This window comes from Poecilia reticulata, chromosome 18 (genome assembly GCF_904066995.2).
Source record: "Poecilia reticulata chromosome 18, P_reticulata-male-v2, whole genome shotgun sequence".
Taxonomy (NCBI): Eukaryota; Metazoa; Chordata; class Actinopteri; order Cyprinodontiformes; family Poeciliidae; genus Poecilia; species Poecilia reticulata.
In genome coordinates, this window is record NC_088847.1 from 22,719,926 (window position 1) to 22,739,884 (window position 19,959).

A 19,959-nucleotide genomic window follows, 5' to 3' on the forward strand; every position below is an offset into this window, starting at 1 on the left:
AACATTGATTTAAGAATAAAGGTGCAAACACAACTCTACATTTTACCACTTTATTAGATACCCCAGGTCAATTGTTTTATAGCACAAATAGTAAATCAGCCAATCACAGGAAAGCAAGTAAATCCACTTAGACTTAGTTGTGTAGGGGAAGGCAAACTCACTGAAGTTCAAGCCAAGAACCGGAAACAGAAAAGCAAGGAGATGTAAACTAGTTTAAATATAGTGGAGTTGTTGGTGCCAGATGGTCTGGTCCAAGTATTTCCAAAACTGCTGATCTACTGTGTTTAAAAAGTCATTCTCTGTTTAAGCAGAATGCCTGGACAGTGGATAATATCAAGTGATCAGCTAAAGTGGTCTGTGGGTTCACAGACATAAAACACAGCATTTCTATAAGTCTAGTGTCAATGATTCATTGGCAACATGGTGGATTGATGTAAAATAACTTGAAATGGTGAATTTTCATATCAGGCTCCAACAACAGATCAGAAAAGTATATCATTCCCGTACAATTTTCTTTAAAGTACTTTCTTTGCATTTTGATTAATATTGCTGTCCATTTACAAAGATTGTAAAACACTCCTCTTTAATGTAAAAAATATCCCAGAAAAAAACCCAAAAGACTGACTGTTCCCGAAGACGTTTGCAGTTCCCAACGTGTAGACTGGTTTGCTGGTGGTCAGTCCAATCCTAGCAGTTACAATAACAAACAAACATGTATAACCGTCATTAGTATAACACTAATTTAAAGTTTATACTGTGATTTCTGAAGGCAGACAGTTAAGGGACAGAAATTTAGATGTTTACTAGAGCTGACAGGCTGACTGTAATGATGAAATCTATCGAGAAACGCAGTAATATGAGAAACCAAATGCAGAGATTAACTTCACAGTCTGATGTCCAGATCTTACATCTCGAATGGCAACATTTCAGATTCAGGTTTGAAAAAAACATCATTCCAGGTCATAAATGCACAAGGTGAGAAAAAAAAATACCAAAAAATATATAAAACATGCAATAAAATGAGACATGACTGAGAAAGTAAAACTTCTTACCCTGGGTTGAAATATTACTACATACAGGAATAAGATGACCCACATGGAGTGAGATGCGAGATGAAGTCAGTGTCTAAGGTTTAGCCTAAAGTAAAGTTAAATTACTAATGTAATTTTTAAAAAATTCTGGTAAGTCCACAAAAATAAACCACTCGATAGTAACCCCGTTTATGCAGGAAAATATTTTCCTATGACTAGTTTTGCTTCTCTCATGTCTTAACCCAGTATTTCTTTGGGATCTCCCTTACCTTTAAGGCACAAGGCTGGTGAGCTGCAACTTATAAATGCCTCTCTGCTTCAGCACAACTGGCTCCAATATTAGCTCATTAGCAGAGCTTTGTAGAGCTAACTGCATGCTAATGAAGCAGTTTCACCATTTAATTCAAGTGGGTAGGCCAAGGGACACAACTACAAGATTCAGGACTCTGACTCTTGAGGAAAGTAGTTTGAGACCACTGCCTTAATGTGTCTTCTTACCATTCTTCACAAATACACTGTTGTTTTTAAAGACCATTTATGAAAGCATTCCCACCTAATAGATGAATTCCTCTCTGATATTAGGACCAATTCTGAGTACTAAACACATATTTGTTAGCAGATTCCCACATTGATTTCAGTTTACTATGAACTAAATGTCAGTGGAAATCAGTGTAAACAACTTTATACACCGTGACCAATTTAACAGAGAAAGAAACAACCACCACAGAATGTTATACGAAAAGAAAAAAACAAATCACAAGCACCAGCTAACTAGAGAAAACAACTTTTGACTCACCTTCAATTGAGAACAGTTTGTCTTGCATAAAGAACAGGTATGTGGAAACTTCCTTGGTTTGCTTGCAGTACAGTCATGCATCTTGGCTGGTGACGGCAGACCCTTGAAGGCTGCAGGTTTTACTGGAGACTGGTGTTTAGATCCTTGTGTATCAGTGATCTTGACCAGATCCACGGTTGGGACAGATGAAGAGACGACATTGTTGCCAGACTGTAGAATGGGATGTGAAACTTCTGCAACAGTGGGGATGAAAGAGGGAGCAGGAACTTGTTTCAGAGCAGTGGGCTCTGCAGGCTGCACAGCTTGTGTGATCTGTAATTGTGACTGCTTCTGCGGTGCCGTCTTTGTGATCTTTGACTTTTGGTCTTGAGTTTTACTTTCTGTGTGAACAAGGACAGGTCCGCCTAAACATACACCCTGGCTTATATTACTTGGTGACTGTGTTTTTGATGTAAATGTTGGTGCCTTTACAGGTGGAGACCCATAGAGGCCAAACTTTGGCGATACAATGTCCCTGCTTTTATTTTGTAGAGAAAAGGCAGGGATGCTTGATTGCAAAGTCGGGATTGATTGAGTTTCCACCTGTTGGGCCGGAGCTGCAATATTCCTTGTTGAGCTCAAGCCGGTAATGGAGCCCAGTTGGTCAGGTGAAGAAATGGAACCACTGGTGTTTAATTCCAAGCGTTGTTCAGACGCTCTTTTAGCCTGACTGCTAGCCTCATCATTCTTCAACAAAGTGAATCCACAACTCTGAGCCTTACTGAGAAGCTTCTCAACAGTCTTACCCTCAACATTTGTACATTCATCCCCAGATGTATGACAACTGATCGATGGTGGTTCATCATGAAATATCGTTGGCTTTTTCAAACTAACAATTCCACTTGAACTTGGTTGAGACGTTACGTCTGACGTGGCTGCAGGTAAAGCTCTGTTGGCATTCTTCATACGAATCTTTTGCAAAGTGTAGGGTAGCTTCTCAGCTGTAGTTTCCTCGTCAGGGTAATTTATGAGTTCATTCAAGTCTTCTTTTTGAAATCCATAATGCAGTAAAATCTTTTCAGCTAGGCAAGGTGTGAGCTCAAGCTCTTGGGCTAGAGGTTGGCCGATTGGTTGAGCTGCGTAATCATAAGGATTTAAAGAAGACTCTGAGGAATTTTTAACTGGGAACCAGTGAGAACCATCACAAACATTGGATTGTTGATGATATTGAGAAGCTGATGAGACAGAAAAGCTCGACTCTGTTGTGGTGGTGCCTTGACGAATAGATTGGTATGTTATTTGATTTCTGGCAGAAATATTGAAGGTGCTCTGTAAATGGATGTTTGAAGTGGTTTGACCTGGTTCAGGCCTGTTGATTTCAGGCAAACTAGATCCATCAAATGACTGTCCAGGGAAGCTTATGCTGGATCCAGGTCCGAGATTAGGTATAGTCCTCCATATGGTCCCCTGTGTCTGTCCTGTAGAGAGTCCATATTGTCCCTGGGAGGCATTTGTATCCCCAGAGGCAAATGGATTATACATGGGATAAGACATGATGGTCAGCAATTTTAATTAAGGAAATTTGATAGATTTATGGCCAAGGCAGTTGGTATTGTGGATGTATAGTACAGAACATAATCCAATCAACAACACCGTGAACTTTGCTCAAAGCTAATGTTAGTTGGGATTTCAGATCATCCAGCTACAAGGATGCAGCCTTCATGATGGTCAATGAGGAACATCTTGCGATCCCTCCAGCTGCTTGTTCAGGGCCCAGAAGCTACACACGATGCAAAATACCCTGACAGGAAAGAACAGCGAGATGGAGAGAGAAAATTAACAACAATGGTTACTCGAGACAGTTTTATGTCCAAGACTGAGGTGGGGAGGGGAATTAATCACTCACGTCATTCCTAGCAGAGACAGAAGTCAACATACAGTAAGTGAATGTAAAGCAGGAAGGCGCTACAGGATTTTGATTCTTTTCTAAAAGTAGTTAACATTAGCATCAATGGATGCAGGTTTCTTCCCCTTTCACCCTTTTGTAAATTTACCCATTTCTTCAACTTTCAAGTAGACAGAGATGAAATGTTAGTGTGCAAAGTAAACTTTTCCAGAGCCACAGATACACAGTTCTGTGGCTCTGTGCCACAGAGCTCTGTGCAGGAGCTGCACAATATATTGAAGTGTGTCCAATATCAAGTGTGCAATGTCTCAACAGCAACATGACTGCTTGGATGCAATATTAGAAAATATTCCGTTAATGATAACAGTGGCTATATTAGTTTTCTTCTTTCTGCTCTGATCCAAACTCCCATCAACCTATGACGTTGGGCAATGTTATGGTCTGGTGTGGACATTTGTTGCCATAAGATTGTCTAACAACTGCAATAACATGCAAAATACAAGTTCAGAACACTGGATGCATCAGCCATCAAGTATTGCACTCAAATAATCCTTTGCAATACAAATACACTAATATGGTGATGGTGATATACAACGTAGTGGAAATTTTTAAGATTACTCTGAGTAAAACAATGCATAACAGTATAGTGATTCTTGGGTAATGCACAGGCTCATGGGAAAGCCTTCTTAAGCTGCTTCTCTGAACTCTATTACTATAAAGTTATTCAATTGTTTCTTGTTTGCACCCTCATGACGTCCTTGAATTTCCCTCATGAAAGAAGACACATTTGCTTGGAATCTGTTTTGTAACTAAGCAGATTGTCAAAGTATGTGCGTGGAATGAAACCCTCCCTGTAAAACAGTATGCTGTGTTCTGCTCAAGGCTCTCAGGTTTCCGAAACAGTTTCTCCTCCCTCTGTGTTAAAGAAAATTTCCCCAACACCAATAAGGTCTTTGGCTGCTCAGAGGAACTGTCACTGTTGTCTGACCCACAACTGATATGTTGTGGTGATGATCGAGATCATAAAGCTAGGGAGAGCGATGAGGACTGAAGAGTAGTTAGGAAAATGCAGGTAGTAAATTGTAAATGATGCAACTATGTCATCATAATGTCAAGTTTTCCCAAATGTACAGCTATCATATGATGATCTAGTCCACTCACTTATTCATGTCCAACAGTTTGTTTCTAAATTCACACCACAGTCTCTTTAGAGATGTTATTTAAAACCAAATTGAAGACAGAGAAACATGGTGTTGTAGGAAAATATAGGCTATCTACCCTTTTCCGTCTGCCTCAGGTGGAGGAGTTTAAGTATCTGGGGATCTTGTTCACGAACGAGGGAAGAAGTGAGCGGGAGATCAACAGGTGGGAGATCGACAGGCGGATTGGTGCGCGTCTGCCGTGAAGCGGGCGATGTACCGGTCCATCGTGATGAAGAGAGAGCTGAGCCAAAAAGCGAGGCTCTCGATTTACCGGTCGATCTACGTTCCCACCCTCATCTATGGTCATGAGCTTTGGGTCATGACCAAAAGAACGAGATCACGGATACAAGCGGCCGAAATGGGTTTCCTCCGCAGGGTGGCTGGACTCTCCCTTAGAGATAGGGTGAGAAGCTCGGTCATCCGGGAGGGACTAGGAGTAGAGCCGCTGCTCCTCCATGTCGAGAGGAGCCAGTTGAGGCTCGGGCATCTGGTCAGAACGCCTTGGGATTCCCCCGGAGGAGCTGGAAGAAGTGGCTGGGGAGAGGGAAGTCTGGGCCTCCCTTCTGAAGCTGCTGTCCCCGTGACCCGACCCCGGATGAAACGGAAGAAGATGGATGGATGGATGGATGGAAAATATAGGTTATCAGCCATAAGAGAAGTATTAATATCGGGTATTAATGACAGCCAGATTTTCAGATTGGTGCATCCCTTCTTTCTAAGCTTAACTTTACTCCAATTTTGTTTTAGTGAATAAAGTGTAATATGTCAATGCATTACTGTTAATATACATTAGCGTGATTTTTAAAAATTTAATTAATTACTTCAAAAGTAGAGGTTAATATGGCTCATTTTACATTGACAGTAAAATGTTTATGGGGGATTTCTTAGAGCAGGTGGCCAACATAAGCAGCCCAACAAGAGGAAATGTCAGGTAAGGAAACCCAGCAGCTCAATGGTTTCCATTTATCTGCAAACTCGGGTAGTTTCACATTCGCACCACCCACCCAGTCACTACCTTCACGCTTCAACATCCTGCAGATTTCAGTGCTCCAAATATAATGAACCGATTTGTTTCCAGCCACCTGACTGACTAATATTGTGCATTAAAATCTGTTTTAAGACCCAAACTAAGTACTCCACCTCCAAACAACATTTTTCTGTTTGCTGGAGAGTTGAGTAGTCTTGATTTTCATGTCACGTTTGACGCAACCAGATTTCTGATTTTTTTTCTTTAAGCCTTTTTCTGAGAACCGATGAGGCAGCAGCTGCTGGATAAAATAATATTTATGCACATAGCGATTTATTGAATTTTTTTTTTTTATATGATAAAAAGCTTGTGAAATATACTAAAGGTCACATACCGGTTCAAGAACAAGACCTAATCAATTAAATGATTAAATCAGGCAAAATGTTGCAAGAAGAATCATCATGATCAATAAATCCAATACAGTCAAGTCAGTAAACATGTTACTCCCCCCACATCAAAACCTACCAAAGCTTCACATTTGTAATATTTATCAGGATATAAAAGCGGTATTCAATGTTTACCAAAGTTCGATAAAGCTTTTGAAACCATTTTTTATAATGTGTGAAAATGTGAAACTCTCAACAAGTTTGATGAAACGGCTGCAAGACATCGGATGAAGTTTTTAGTCTAGCTGAAAGTGGTCTTACACCAGTGTGTGGAGTTATTTGGAGTAGCATTTCTGTCGTTCATAGACAGGCCCGTCTGACTCCAGCTGAGTGTTTGTCTGTCCAAGCGAGCAACGAAGCTGAAGTTGGTTTCCTATTCGGGAAACGGCAGAAGATCTGTCCTTGCAACAGACATCGCCATCTATCTATAAAGACTGTTTGAAGAATTAATGAGCTACGGCAACATTTAATTTCCCTTTGGGATTAATAAAGTGGTTTTGAATTGGAATTGAATTTGGGGGGGGGGAAACTGCAAGAACGAGTGTGAATGGTAATCTGAACTTTTCACAAACATGGATTAAAATATTCTGCTATGCAGGTTTGAAATGTCTAGATGTAGTTTTGGAACTGGAGCGATTCTAGTATGATCCAGAGGCAAAAAAAAAAAAAAAAAGTGGTGAAATCAACCTTTATTGAAGCTTCACAAATCCCAAACATGGTTTTAAATATTTTGCTATCTGAGCAGAATAATCCAGCCCAGGTTTGAAGAGTCTAGGTGTTGTAGTTTTTTGTTTTTTTTTTAAGATTAAAGATGCTGAAAAATATCGTCCTTTAGCCATTTTCCGAGTCGGAACCTGCAATCGGAAACCAACTTCAGCTTCGTAAGCGTGAAGCGGATGGGAGGACTGTTCCTGTCCGTTTTTGTCAAAACAAGTTCCCAAATTCAGAGCCACTTGGCGAGGCTGACCTCTTGACCGCGTTTTAACGCATCACGAAAACAACGTCTTATATTTTTATTTAGACAAAGCACCAAACGAAAGCCAACTGACATTAAAACTCGTTTTAACGGAGAAAATAAAGTTACATCAACTTGTCAAAACTTTCGCCGCGTTGGTCTGTTAGGATCGAGAATTTGCGAGCATAACGGTAACGGCCATTACACACGAAGAAACGAAAAGCCCAAACATGTCACTCTGCTGTCTTATTAAAATCTTCAGCATCTTACCTTCGGCTCAAAGTGAAGTGCGGATGCGTTCATCTTCCTCTTCTGCCTTGGTCCTTGGCCTTCTTCTTGAGTTTTATTGGCCGTTGGCCTAAAACGTTAGCTACACATTACCGCCACCAACCGGTAAGGAGTGTGAACCACATCACAAAAAGTAATTTAAAAAAAGTATATATATATATATATATATATATATATATATATCCTATTATACAACTTACACCGTTCCCTGCTTGCTGGATGTTTTTGCAATAACTAGAGTTTTTGACCATCTTGTTACTCTAAATCTGGTAGTTCCTGCAATGCTAAATAAAATGTTCTTTTGCCTCATCTTTTTGGTGCTTTGTGCTGGAAACCAAATAAAATTTACTACAAGCCCCCTCATGTTCTTCCTATAAAGTGTTTATCTACTTTTGCTGGAACTGCTCCTCTCAACTTTCTGCGTACTTCCCCACTTCTCTTAACAAGCAGCTTGGATACCTACTAAAGGTTATACACTGCCACCTACCGGCTGGTGATGAATTTCTTTTGTTTTAGGGTTTTAAAAAACTGGCAAGGTAATACCAGCCTGTAATGGGTGGTAATATCCTTGTGGAGTAACTTTTGGCACACCTATCAGCCATTGTTTAGCTAGCTTTATTAGCATTGTGCTAAAAGGAAAAACGAACCACATTTTGAATGACAAGCTACATTTTCAACTGACAGTCTTACAATTCCAGCTGTAACTGTAAGTACCACACAAAATTTTCCATTGGTCAAAATATATATAGATTTTCTTACCTCTAAATTAGTTTCTTGTCAATAAAATAGTAACGCAGCTTTCAGCCCTGACATCCATCATGTGGGTTTGGGAAGGGAATGGCTACATAATGAAATCACGTGACCCCTTAACAGTAAAACTGAAGGCAACGCTGCCTGAAAGATTAGATTTGCTTCCATGAACATCTTTCATATCGTAACTAACGTCTGGGTCCTGAACAAAATGTCAGGTTATCCTGACTGAAAAAGTTTCTTTATCTGGCTAACAGTTTAAACCAGAGTCCTGCAACCTTCGCTGCCTGCATATCAACCGTAAAAACTCTACTTGTAGCGCAAAGCTGCAGGAATGTATCCATTCACAAAAATGTCAGTTTGGGGTCTTGGGATCCTATTGAACAAATAACCTAAGTACCAAAAATGGCAATGAGAAAGAAGATTTAGTTTAAAACATTAAAAACTAGAGTTGAATAAATAAAAGCAACACATTGGTCGATATATTTGCTGTCTTGCTATTGGAGTTGGGGTCACAGAGCCTCTTACATTTTATTTTGTGGGTCAAAAACTGGTGTAGTAATGAAATTAAAGTTCAGTAACAGAGACCATTCATTATTTCGTTACGGTGAGAAGAAACTGCTCTCAGCTGAAAGTGTCTGAAACTGATATTTGATATTATCTTGAGATTTATTTTTTATCTTGCTCACACACACACACACACACCTCCACCGCTTACACACCCATATCTGCTGAAACCAGTCAAAGTCAGTTTGGGACACATCATCATGAAAACAGGCAGGATAAGGACTCAGAGTGGGTGCAGTTTTATCCTAAAGGTGAACTACGCTGAAGTCCAGCACTGTGGATCAATTATTCCCATGTTTACGTATTTAGTATTGCAAGAAATGTTTCCCAGTCCTGTGGGAACAATCGTCCATTTTATGCATCATCTGGCTGCTACATGTTTCTGGATTAGTTTGTTTTAAAAGAAAAATTATGCAACATCCAAGTTCTTTTATAGCAAGTATCTTTTAATGAAAAAAAAAAAACAAAACAGGGAAAAGACTTTCATTTTAAACATTTGACATTTAAGATCACACATATGCTAAAGATTTAGCACATTAGAGCATCCTGATCAAAAAAAGTTTACCCCGAGTAACCATGTGTTCATACATCCATTTATGATTAAAAATATGATTAAAACCATTTTACTGTCCAAAAGGGTAAGACTAACAATGTGAAAGATAACATTGATCCATCTGCAACAAGGTCCTGATCTTGAAAAAATGTAAATAGAAAAGTAGTTTTTGTAAAAAATTGTGCAACATTTAAAAAACAGCATCCAGTGTAAAAGATTTTTAAAAAGCATGAACTGCATCTGTTGCCGCAGTTATCTGCTAAAACTCAGAACAGATTAAAATTCTCCAAAAAGGGTCGTCAATCAGAAAGGAAGTGGCTTCAGAGCTTCATGTGTGAGCGTCTTGAAACTCTTCTGAAAAGGAGGAGAGAAAAAGGAACAAAATAAAAGAGCAGTCGTGAGATAAACCACCTTTCAGTTCAATGTCCTACAGAATAATCTGGATCTCTAACTGTTTAACCTCAAGTGTAGAAAATCACCACAGACTCCTCAGTGCTACATTTCACAGCTAAGGACAGAACCGATCTGAAAAAATGAGCCGTTACCAATAACCAATATTAATATTGCTATTAGAGCCACTATTTGCCAATATTACATTTCCATGCCCTTTCAATACTGTGAAAAAATGACCACACAGCTGACTCTACTTATGCAAAATTCATTTTTTGAATATGTTCATTCTTCCATTTGGGTTTCTACTGCTTCTAAAAAACAGCCCAATCACTTAAAAGCAAAAAAAAAAAAACACTCAGCCATTTTTGGCAATAAGTTGATGTCTGGAAAATGAGATGTTTAAAAAAAACCTTCCAGATTGTTGAGTCACACTGTTCCGTTACCTAGCAACTCCAGCAGAACCCGGCGGTGTTACCTAGCAACCCAAACGGAACTGTATTGAAGTTTTGACTCAACTTAAATTCACTTATAACAAGATATTTTTTCTATGTTGTAAGTGAAATAATCTGCCAATGGAACTAGTACTTTTTTTTAGTAATATTTGTAAGTTAGTTTTGTTTTATTTAAATTGTAATAAGATATTTGCACTGGAAACTAGACCAAAACTACTTGGTAATATTTTGTGCTTTTGCAGCGTACATGGGTGTAAATTCGATGAACTTCCTGTGTGGTTTAGTCACTTGAGGTTAAAATGTTACAGAAATCTGAAACCTATTGAAGAATCAACTTAATGAAGCATATTTACAGTATATGGATGATTTTGTATCCTGTTTTCTCACCGCAAAGGTCTCTGAGGTCTAGAAGGAGGGCATCTGACACCGGCAGCAACCGGAGCAAGCCAAGAGCAGGATCTCTTTGGCTCGGGTCCAGAAAGATCCAGCTTTCGTTTATGTTGTACTAGAAAAAAGGGAAATAAAACAGAAATTAAGAAAATACAACAGAAATCGTAGCAGTTCAATCTGAACTTCCACACAAATAGGCAAATCTCCTCCAAATAAAGGATGAAAAGTTACCTGAAGGACAAAGGATTCACAGGACAGAACATTATTAATTATAATAGTTAATTTGACCAACGTTGATATTTACCACCAACATTAGGTAAAGAGATTCTTTCAACTGGAAAATCTAGTTTATAGATGATCTATCATGCTTCCTTTAAGATTAAGATAGGTTTATAAATACATTCATCACATATTTTGCACAAAATAATTTTTAGATAATAAGATTTTAATCTCAGTTTTGCCTATTTGGAGCTATTTTTGGGCGTCAAATAAGCTGCTGCAAATGCTGAAAATGGCTGCAAACAGATGCGCAAATATACAACTGTACAACCTTAAAAAGCAGAAGTGGAGCCCCCTGCACAACCAACAAGAATGCAGCAAGTGGTTCCTGGATGGTAAGTCAACAGCAAAACACTTGTATTTTCCAGCAGCCATTATATAGTATTTGAACCAGCTCATTTTCCAGACACCAAAAAACACATTACATTTAGCTAAAAAACATTGGTCATTTATTTGTATTAGCTTGTGCTGTTTTTAGAAGCAGCTGAGGCCCAAATTGATGTACAAAAACATGGAAATTATATATTTGCATAAGAGGTCGGCTTTAAGATGTTTCTCCTCTTCTATCAACTGTTTTTTCAAATTACAGACTGAAAATACTGTGTCTGTACAAGCAGTCATTTCTATTTGCCGTACGGAGTCTAGACCCTCCGTACGGCCAAGTGAAGAGAAATGCATTAAACTTCTTTCAAGCCGTCATGTTTGTGTGAAGAGTTTGGAGAGAAACGTCACCACTCACATCTTTCCAGAGTCTGTCCATCAGGATTTAACTTCACCTCTGTGGTTGGTTTCCTCACTGCAGCAGAAGATAATAAGTTGACCTGGTTTCATCATGTTTCAGTGATTCTATCAGATGGAGCCCCGTTTACTCACTCGGAACCGGTCTGACTTTCTTCTTGGGTCGACCTCTTCTTCTGGGCGTTGCAGCTTCTTTTTCCTCCTCTTGAGTCTCTCTGGAGTTGCAGGTCATCGACGTGACGTTTTTAGGAGACACTTCTAGAGTTTTCTCTAAAGGATTCACAGTAGAGAAAATTATTGGCAATTGTTAATTTGGCCAACTCTGTTATTTACCACCAATAATAGGTAAAAAGATTCATTCAAGTGGAAAATTTAGTTAAAGGTGATCTATTATCCTTTCTTCAAGGTCAGGATAGGTTTATAAATACGTTCATCTTTTGCACAAAATCATTTTCAGATAATGAGATTTTAGTTTTCTCAGTTCAGCCTACATTGAGCTGTTTTAGGACGTCTTGTCACTTTAAATACAAATAAGCTGCTGCTGGCCACGCCCCCAACTCAATGTTTACATTCACACCTGAAAATGGCTGCAAACTGATGCACAAATATACAACTGTACAACTTTGAAAAGCAGAAGTTGCGCCTCCTGCACAATGAACAAGAAAGCAGCAAATGGTTTCTGGATGGTAAGTCAACAAAACAATTGTTTTTTGCCTGTCTTTTCCAGCAGCCATTATGCAGCAGCAGAAGATAATAAGTTGACCTGGTTTCATCATGTTTCAGTGATTCTATCAGATGGAGCCCCGTTTACTCACTCGGAACTGGTCTGACATTCTTCTTGGGTCGACCTCTTCTTCTGGGCGTTGCAACTTCTTTTTCCTCCTCTTGAGTCTCTCTGGAGTTGCAGGTCATCGACGTGACGTTTTTAGGAGACACTTCTAGAGTTTTCTCTAAAGGATTCACAGTAGAGAAAATTATTTGCAATTGTTAACTTGGCCAACGTTGCCATTTACCACCAATAATAGGTAAAGAGATACATTCAAGTGGAAAATTTAGTTAAAGTTAATCTATTATGCTTTCTTCAAGGTCAGGATAGGTTTATAAATACGTTAATCTTTTGCACAAAATCATTTTCAGATAATGAGATTTTAGTTTGCTCAGTTCAGCCTACATTGAGCTGTTTTAGGACGTCTTGTCACTTTAAATACAAATAAGCTGCTGCTGGCCACGCCCCCAACTCAATGTTCACACTCACACCTGAAAATTGCTGCACACAGATGCGCAATTATACAACTGTACAACTCTGAAAAGCAGAAGTGGAGCCTCCTGCACAATGAACTGCTTCATGTAAACTGGCTGCCGCTGTGACCATTTCAACAAAACAGAACGATGGAACAGAAAGGTGCTAACAAAGAAATACAAACTCTAAACTTGCTGGGTAAAACATAGCTCTCTTATTACTGCTCTTTACTGATATTCCTTTTTTTGCACCAAGTGGTTTCTGGATGGTGAGTCAACAACAAAACACTTATCTTTTCCAGCAGCCATTATACAGCAGCAGAAGATAATAAGTTGACCTGGTTTCATCATGTTTCAGTGATTCTATCAGATGGAGCCCTGTTTACTCACTCGGATCCGGTCTGACTTTCTTCTTGGGTCGACCTCTTCTTCTGGGCGTTGCAGCTTCTTTTTCCTCCTCTTGAGTCTCTCTGGAGTTGCAAGTCATCGAAGTGACGTTTTTAGGAGACACTTTCTCTTCATTTTGTTGTAGACAATACCCGGCAGAGGTTTTTCTCCTTCTTGCTGGAGTCTTATCTTCTTTTCTTTCAACCGAAGAGTCGGTCTGAGTTAGTTTTCCTCCTCTGGCTGCTTTGTTTTCATTTGTTTCGTCTTGATTGGCTAATCTAGTAGTTAGTCTGAAAGATCTTCTTAAGCCAGATTTATGTTGAACAGAGTCCTTACAAACCATTTCCTCTGTCTTCATCTCTGCACTGATGTCTTTTGATCGCGTCTCAGGTTGTTTATCCAAACTCTGTACTTTTGCACGATTTTCTCCATCTTCAGATTCAGACTCTCTGGTTTTGTTGTCTGGTTTTACTGCCAAACCTTCGTCTTCGACCAAAGGTTTTTCTTCTTGAACAGAAGCTCCCAGGCCATCCTTTCTAATCTCTTTTTGTTCAGCATGAGCATCTTTCCCTGATTGACTGATTGTTGGTACAACAGTGGCCAGTTTGTCTTGATTTGTTTCATCTTGATTGGCTCCTCTGTCAGTTTTCCTAATAAACGTATGTATGGGAGATTCATCAGGAACAGAGTCCTTACAAACCGTCTTCTCTCCAGTTTCTGAACTGCTTTCTTTTATTTTTGTCTCATACTTGTTATCCGAGCTTTCCTGTTTTATTGGTAAAGTCTCTCCCTTTTCACCGCTAGAAGTTTTCATCCTCTGGTCTAATTTTACTTTTGAATCCTCGTCTTTTCCCAGAAGATTTTCCCCTTTAACTGCAACCAAAAGCTCTTTGGTAGCAATATGTTTTGAATCAAGAGGGTAATTTCCTTCCTTCACAGGACTCCTCACATTATTCTTCTGTTTTTCTTTGCTTTCAGTTCCCTCTTTGAGTGTTTCAGCTTTAAAACAGTCTTGGTTCAAATTTGACGTTGCCACTCTTGGGCCCAACTGAGATTTTGCAGTGCCGCTCTCTGCTGACACCTTGTGGTCAGCCTTTGCCACTGCGGCAGCAGTAGGTGCAGCTCCATGTTTATCCGGCTGGTGAGTTTCTGCAGATGTTGCAGCTGAACTGGTGCTTCGAGTTGAGGATGTGGATGATGTTTGAGATGCTCTGAGAGGAGCATCTCTCTTGCTCTGCTGATCTTTGTCATTTAAAGATGCTAAAGACTTAAAAGTCTTTGACGAAGAGGAAGGAAAGATTTCACTGCTGCCTGCAGAAGATGACTGATTAGTTTGGGGTTTCATAGACTCAGGTGCGTCTTTTTGTGTTTTTAACGACAAAGACGTGGCGCTAGGCTTCAAGCTGCTTTTTCCAGTTGATGAGGCAGAGCTCCTGTCGTCTTTATTAGACTTCGGGATATCTCTAGTTGCAGACGATGAATGAAAGATTTTCATTTCTTTTGTGGTTGGCTTGGAGGAAGAGGAACTTTTAAAGCTGCTGCTGCTTCCACTGGAAATCTACAGGAAAATATATGAAAGATTAATAACCTTTCCAACTAAATATAATTTTGTCAGTGGAGATCTGAATGGACATTTATTTATTAAGGCTTTGTTGAAGTTTGTGCCGTTTTTAGTTCAAAGTATTTCAGTCTACCTGAAGGAATCGTGTTCCTCTGTGAGATGTGGTCAGGCTTCTCTCTGGCTGAGAATCGCATGTTGCAGATTTCTTGTCCACCGTCTTCAGTGGTGCGACCTCAGGCTTGACACTCATGGTGCCGAGTTCAAGGTTCACTCCAATTTTCTCACAGTCCTTCAGTCGCTCTTTTCGGCTCAACAAACTGTAATAAAAGCAGACAAATGTTAGGGAAAACAAATATTAAAGATGATCAATTATGCTTCCTTAAACAGGCTAGGATATGTCTTTATGAAACATGATTATAACACTTTTTTGCACAAAAATAATTTGTAGATAAGGAGATTTCAGTCAGCTCAGTTCTGACCATTTTGAACGGTTTTGGGGCATCTTGTCACTTTAAATCCAAATAAGCGGCTATTGGCCACACTACCCAGCTCAAGATTTGCACTCTCACCCGCTGCAAACAGATGCACAATTATATAACAGTGCATCTTTGAAAAGCAGAAGTGGAGCCTCCTTACACAACCAACAAAAATGCAGCAAGTGGTTTCTGGATGGCAGGTCAACAACAAACCACATTTCTTGTTCAGCAGCCATTGTACAGCTGAGGTAAAACCAGACGACCAAATCTGCTGGAGCTCCACTTTGGTTGCTAGGTGACAGGCTGGGCTTGTCTGCGGTTGCTAGGTAACGGGGCAATTAGGAGATTTTTTTTTGAAACAGCTCATTTTCTAAACAAAAAAAAAAAGCAAACTTATTCCCAAAATAACGGCTGTGTTTTTTTTTCCCCTAAGCTCTTAGAAGCAGTAGAGACCCAAATGGAGGTACAAATATTTGAAAAATTTGGATTTTGAATAGTAGGTCCCCTTTAACTCATTGAACTCAAATACTGCTGGAAGTCAAAAGAAATGCTCACCTTTCAACACGTCCAACCAGCTTCCTAAAAAAATGGAGAAAAAAACCCACAGTTAAGCTTCAGAAACACTATCTAAAATCTAAAAACTCCATTCATTTATATTTTTATTCAATCATTAACTTCTAAGTTCACACACTTACCAAGCTTCATGCTGTTGAGATAATTTGCTAACAGACAACTTCTCCACCACTTTTCTGACCCCGCTGGACTCGGCCATCTCAACGTAAATCTGACGTGAATCGACAGGAGTGGCAAACAAAAGCAAGCGGAAAATTAATCATTAGTCTATGAACAAAAACGACCTTAACTTTACTGACACTTTGGCATGACCTTTACAATTTTGTTACATCCTAACAAATACATTTGTTTAATTTGTGTTGTAAAAAAAAAAAAATGAAAATACACATTTTATTTAAATTTGCTGAATTGTTTTAAAAACCAACAACATGGAAATTCAATTCCAGTTGGAGAAATGAGTCAAAACATGGATTTTCTCAAAATCATAAGCAAACCGGATTGAAAAAAAAAATACATAAAACACAGAAAACTGCCAAGTGTTTCTTTATTTTTGTCATACCCTGTTGGAAAGCGGCAGGAAGCTAGCAAAAGTAGCGATGCTTGCCACTTCTTTCATAACCATCATGGTGATATGCTCGTTTGTCCCTGAAGCCTCCACGACAAGCAGCCGCTCCCCCAAAGACGTCAGGTCTGGAACATGCTGGGGGGAAAAAAGAACATCTTTTGGTTGTAATTTAAAGTCGTAGCAGATTTTACATGGCAAAATATTTAAAAAAGTGAAAATTCACTCACAATATTGCTCCATTTCATCAAAGCTCTGAACATGGATTCCTGAAACAACATTAATATTAAGTTAATTATATTTACTTATGGACCCGTGGCAGTGTGACGTCATGCCTCCATTTTCCTGCTGGAGGGCAAAAAGCTGCTGGCTAACGATGACTAGCATTGATTTTAGCAGTAAATCCTAAATGTACGCCTGATATATAAAAGGGAAACAGACGCAATGCTTTGCTACTAATTGTCAACAAAACGACAACTAGATCAGGTCAGGAAAAAGTTTTAATTAAGTAAAAAAATAGGGAGGGAGTAGTTCAGTTATGCTAGCTTGACTTTGACAACCATAACAAGTAGATGTGCTGTGGGACTCGTCGTGTTAAAAAAATGTGACCTAAACACCAACTCTGACAGATCATCAGTAGAGCAGGTAGCTAATTAGCCTCCGTAGTGTTAGCTTAGCTAATAGCAGTGGTATGCTAATCTACCACAACGATCACTTATTAATAATTGCAAAATAAACGTCAAGCCTGAAAACAAACTGTAATGGGCTGAATGTTCTGTTCTTTGAGTGGGAAATGTTTGAGTGGGTTTTTTTTTTGGCGTAGAATCGTAAAACATAGAGCCGTTGTTGCCAGTTGCTATCAGTCTCTGTGTAGCGTAGCTGACGGAGATCAAGAAAAAAGTGGTTTTGAGTTGGTTTTTTTCTGCGTTATTTTCCGCTTTGCTGTGGTTCACTTTACTAAATTAGTAACAACTTCATCTCCAGGTCTGATTTAGTTAACAGAGATTGAACATCTACTGTGACAGCGTGGCGAAGGACGGCGAGTAACATGCATTCATGTTACTTTCATGATGTCCTCAACATAAGCCAGAGCTTTACACAAAGTATAAAGTAAGTACTCAAAGTCAAATATAAGTAAACAAAAGTTACTGATGGAAAAGAGCCAGTTGTGTACTGCAACTCCCATACCTCACTGGACCCAAGGCCGAGATCCTCCAACAGCAAATGGATGTTTGGAATGAAGCCTTTGAAATAAACTCGTTTCCTGTTTCGATCTCTAAGAAATCTTATGCAAGCACAGCTGCTGCTGAAAATCACAAAAGCCTGCAAATGAAGAGATATGAAGAGTCATGACAAGCTGTACACACAACTAAAAACATCTTGGATCAAGGAAAAAGTGATAAGACTCTGCTGAATTTGGCCTTTACCCTCCTCTGCAGCGGTAAAACCACAACATTGTTGTACAGTGTGTGAAGGTCCTGTTTGGGAAAATGCCTCCACACAAGCATAGCCACCTCCTCGTGTGTGTAGCTTCCGTTTGGTAAACCGGTCAACATGATGCCTGCAAACTTTAAATCTCGCTCAGAAATCTACAGGAAAAAAATTTAAATAAACTTTTATTTATTGAAAATTGGAACAGGCTTGAAAACTTAGACACCTTAGCAAGCAATAGAGTAGCTTTCAATTAATTAGAAAAATGTTTTAGGAAATCGAATTTTACGCTGAATGCCAATTAATAGGATTAATATACAAGTGCAGGAATAAAAACGTACCCTGGCACAGGTCTTCCTGTCGACTGTCTGAAAAGCTGGGAGTGACAAAAAGGCAGATTACAATAAATATTCATGCGTAAAATGATCAAACATCAGCATTGGTTAGTGTGTCGGTTGTAAGTACAGAAAAATCAGACATGAAGTTGTTCTCAAATCCATCTGGGAGCGAATTCTTGGTGCTTGAACACCAATCTCATCAGATCAATAAGCCAATTGGTGGTTTAAACACCTCAACAGTCACGTTTTGTGTTTCAGCTACATTTGGCTTCTCTGTACTCATCTTACCTGGGACCTTGAAGAAAGGAGACGCAGTGTGAACAACATAAGGACTTTCCTTCACGGTCATCCAAAAAGGCGCCTTGGTTCCCTCTGGAACGGCGCCTGCTGTTCGCGGGACGCTGGTTTCAACCGAGATATTCTCCCAGATTTGCAAAGCATGAGCTGATCCGCTGAGCGCTGCACAAACAAAAAAAATTATCTATTCTCACATCAGCTCCACCAAAGCCTGCTGATGTTAAAGTCCTGATCGTTGGTCCACAAGGTTTGTTTTTACAGTGTTTTATCCGTTTGCTACAGAGCGACTGCCGCCGCATCCTGACGCTCTGGCAGCAGAAGCTTCAGTGTTTCTGTCTCACCCGTCTGCTGAGCGCCGTGCGATCGGCTCCATCTCCAGTAGCTGTACCAAGCTTCGAGTCGATCGGCGTCCTCCGGGGTTTCACAGTGAACAAAAACCTGGAACATGACAACAGATTAGCACGGAGCAGCTTCGTCTCCCCGAGTTTTAAAGTGTTTTTACCCTGTTGAGCAGAGGCAGGTAGTTTACAAAGCTGCCGATTTTCCTCAGCGCGTCCCTCAGGTCTCTGGCTTCACTTGCTGAAATGTTGGGGAAGTAAAGCACGTTTTTTGTGTCCAATTTCATCCGACATGTCGGCTGGAAAGAGGGCAAACAAATACATGTGTTTCACTGCAATGCATCTGTGCATTTAAACAGCATAAAGCGTGTTGCATACAGTTTTATTTGGATTCTTTGTCTGTTAAAATTTGTGTAAAATTTAATGTGACAACCATAAATATTAAGAAAAAAAGAGAAAGTCGGTCCAATACTTACAAAATCGGTAAAAGACATCAAATATCGATAAAACCGAAACTGAAAAAGGAAAACAAAACACGCTTGAATCAAAATATTTCCGTTTGCAAACACAATAAATGGTTATTTTGTGCTTTCTAAACAAATGCCAGTAAGAAAAACTCACCAGAGTCATTGGTGTGGAGCTGGTGACAACATGAAATCCAAGTTTTCGTCCTTTGAACAAAAGCTCCCTCCATGGCGTCGCTCTGAACAAATGCTGCACCTCCGCCGCCCTCGGCATGATGAGGAAAGCCTGAAAGCAGAGCAGGAAATTTAAAAATCTCCAACAGCAGCAGCAAGCAGAGCCTCAGCAGAGCTCGGTGCCGACCATTTGCGACTGGGGAACGACGAAGATTTCATTTTCGTCGCACTGAACTCCACACTTCTGAAGGACGTTGATGATTTCGGTTTCGGCGTAGGAGCCGTCGAACCACCGAGGCAGGTTGGTGACGACCAGGGTGATGTGGAGAGAGAAGATCTGGAGGGCAGACGAATTATTAACGTTCAGAACAAAAATAATGCTATGGGAAGGCTGGCGCACGATAAAACGACCAAAAACCGTGTGCAA

The 19,959-nt window shown here is 39.7% G+C and overlaps 2 protein-coding genes across 7 annotated transcripts in view; both read right to left on the reverse strand.

The window, feature by feature from the left end:
• LOC103480615 (uncharacterized) overlaps positions 1–7,681 on the reverse strand; it is a 47,927-nt gene extending 40,246 nt beyond the window's left edge. For all 4 annotated transcript variants that reach the window (XM_008435638.2, XM_081599810.1, XM_008435636.2 and 1 more), the window contains exons 1-3: positions 7,553–7,681; positions 1,828–3,607; positions 626–687 (exon numbers count right to left, since the gene is read on the reverse strand). In XM_008435638.2, the coding sequence (XP_008433860.2) occupies positions 626–687; positions 1,828–3,360 (1,595 nt within the window). In that variant the 5' untranslated portion in view covers positions 3,361–3,607; positions 7,553–7,681. The remainder of the gene's footprint in view (positions 1–625; positions 688–1,827; positions 3,608–7,552) is intronic.
• A 1,631-nt stretch (positions 7,682–9,312) lies between these two features.
• LOC103480617 (uncharacterized) overlaps positions 9,313–19,959 on the reverse strand; it is a 40,505-nt gene continuing 29,858 nt past the window's right edge. For all 3 annotated transcript variants that reach the window (XM_081599809.1, XM_081599808.1, XM_081599807.1), the window contains 20 exons: positions 19,720–19,869; positions 19,516–19,644; positions 19,371–19,409; positions 19,059–19,193; positions 18,898–18,994; positions 18,548–18,718; positions 18,263–18,297; positions 17,918–18,079; positions 17,679–17,813; positions 16,721–16,759; positions 16,488–16,628; positions 16,051–16,139; positions 15,911–15,934; positions 15,013–15,196; positions 13,322–14,876; positions 12,508–12,642; positions 11,828–11,962; positions 11,694–11,750; positions 10,673–10,790; positions 9,313–9,794 (listed from right to left, as the gene is read on the reverse strand). In XM_081599809.1, coding sequence (XP_081455935.1) covers positions 9,761–9,794; positions 10,673–10,790; positions 11,694–11,750; positions 11,828–11,962; positions 12,508–12,642; positions 13,322–14,876; positions 15,013–15,196; positions 15,911–15,934; positions 16,051–16,139; positions 16,488–16,628; positions 16,721–16,759; positions 17,679–17,813; positions 17,918–18,079; positions 18,263–18,297; positions 18,548–18,718; positions 18,898–18,994; positions 19,059–19,193; positions 19,371–19,409; positions 19,516–19,644; positions 19,720–19,869 — 3,564 coding nt within the window. In that variant the 3' untranslated portion in view covers positions 9,313–9,760. The remainder of the gene's footprint in view (positions 9,795–10,672; positions 10,791–11,693; positions 11,751–11,827; positions 11,963–12,507; positions 12,643–13,321; positions 14,877–15,012; positions 15,197–15,910; positions 15,935–16,050; positions 16,140–16,487; positions 16,629–16,720; positions 16,760–17,678; positions 17,814–17,917; positions 18,080–18,262; positions 18,298–18,547; positions 18,719–18,897; positions 18,995–19,058; positions 19,194–19,370; positions 19,410–19,515; positions 19,645–19,719; positions 19,870–19,959) is intronic.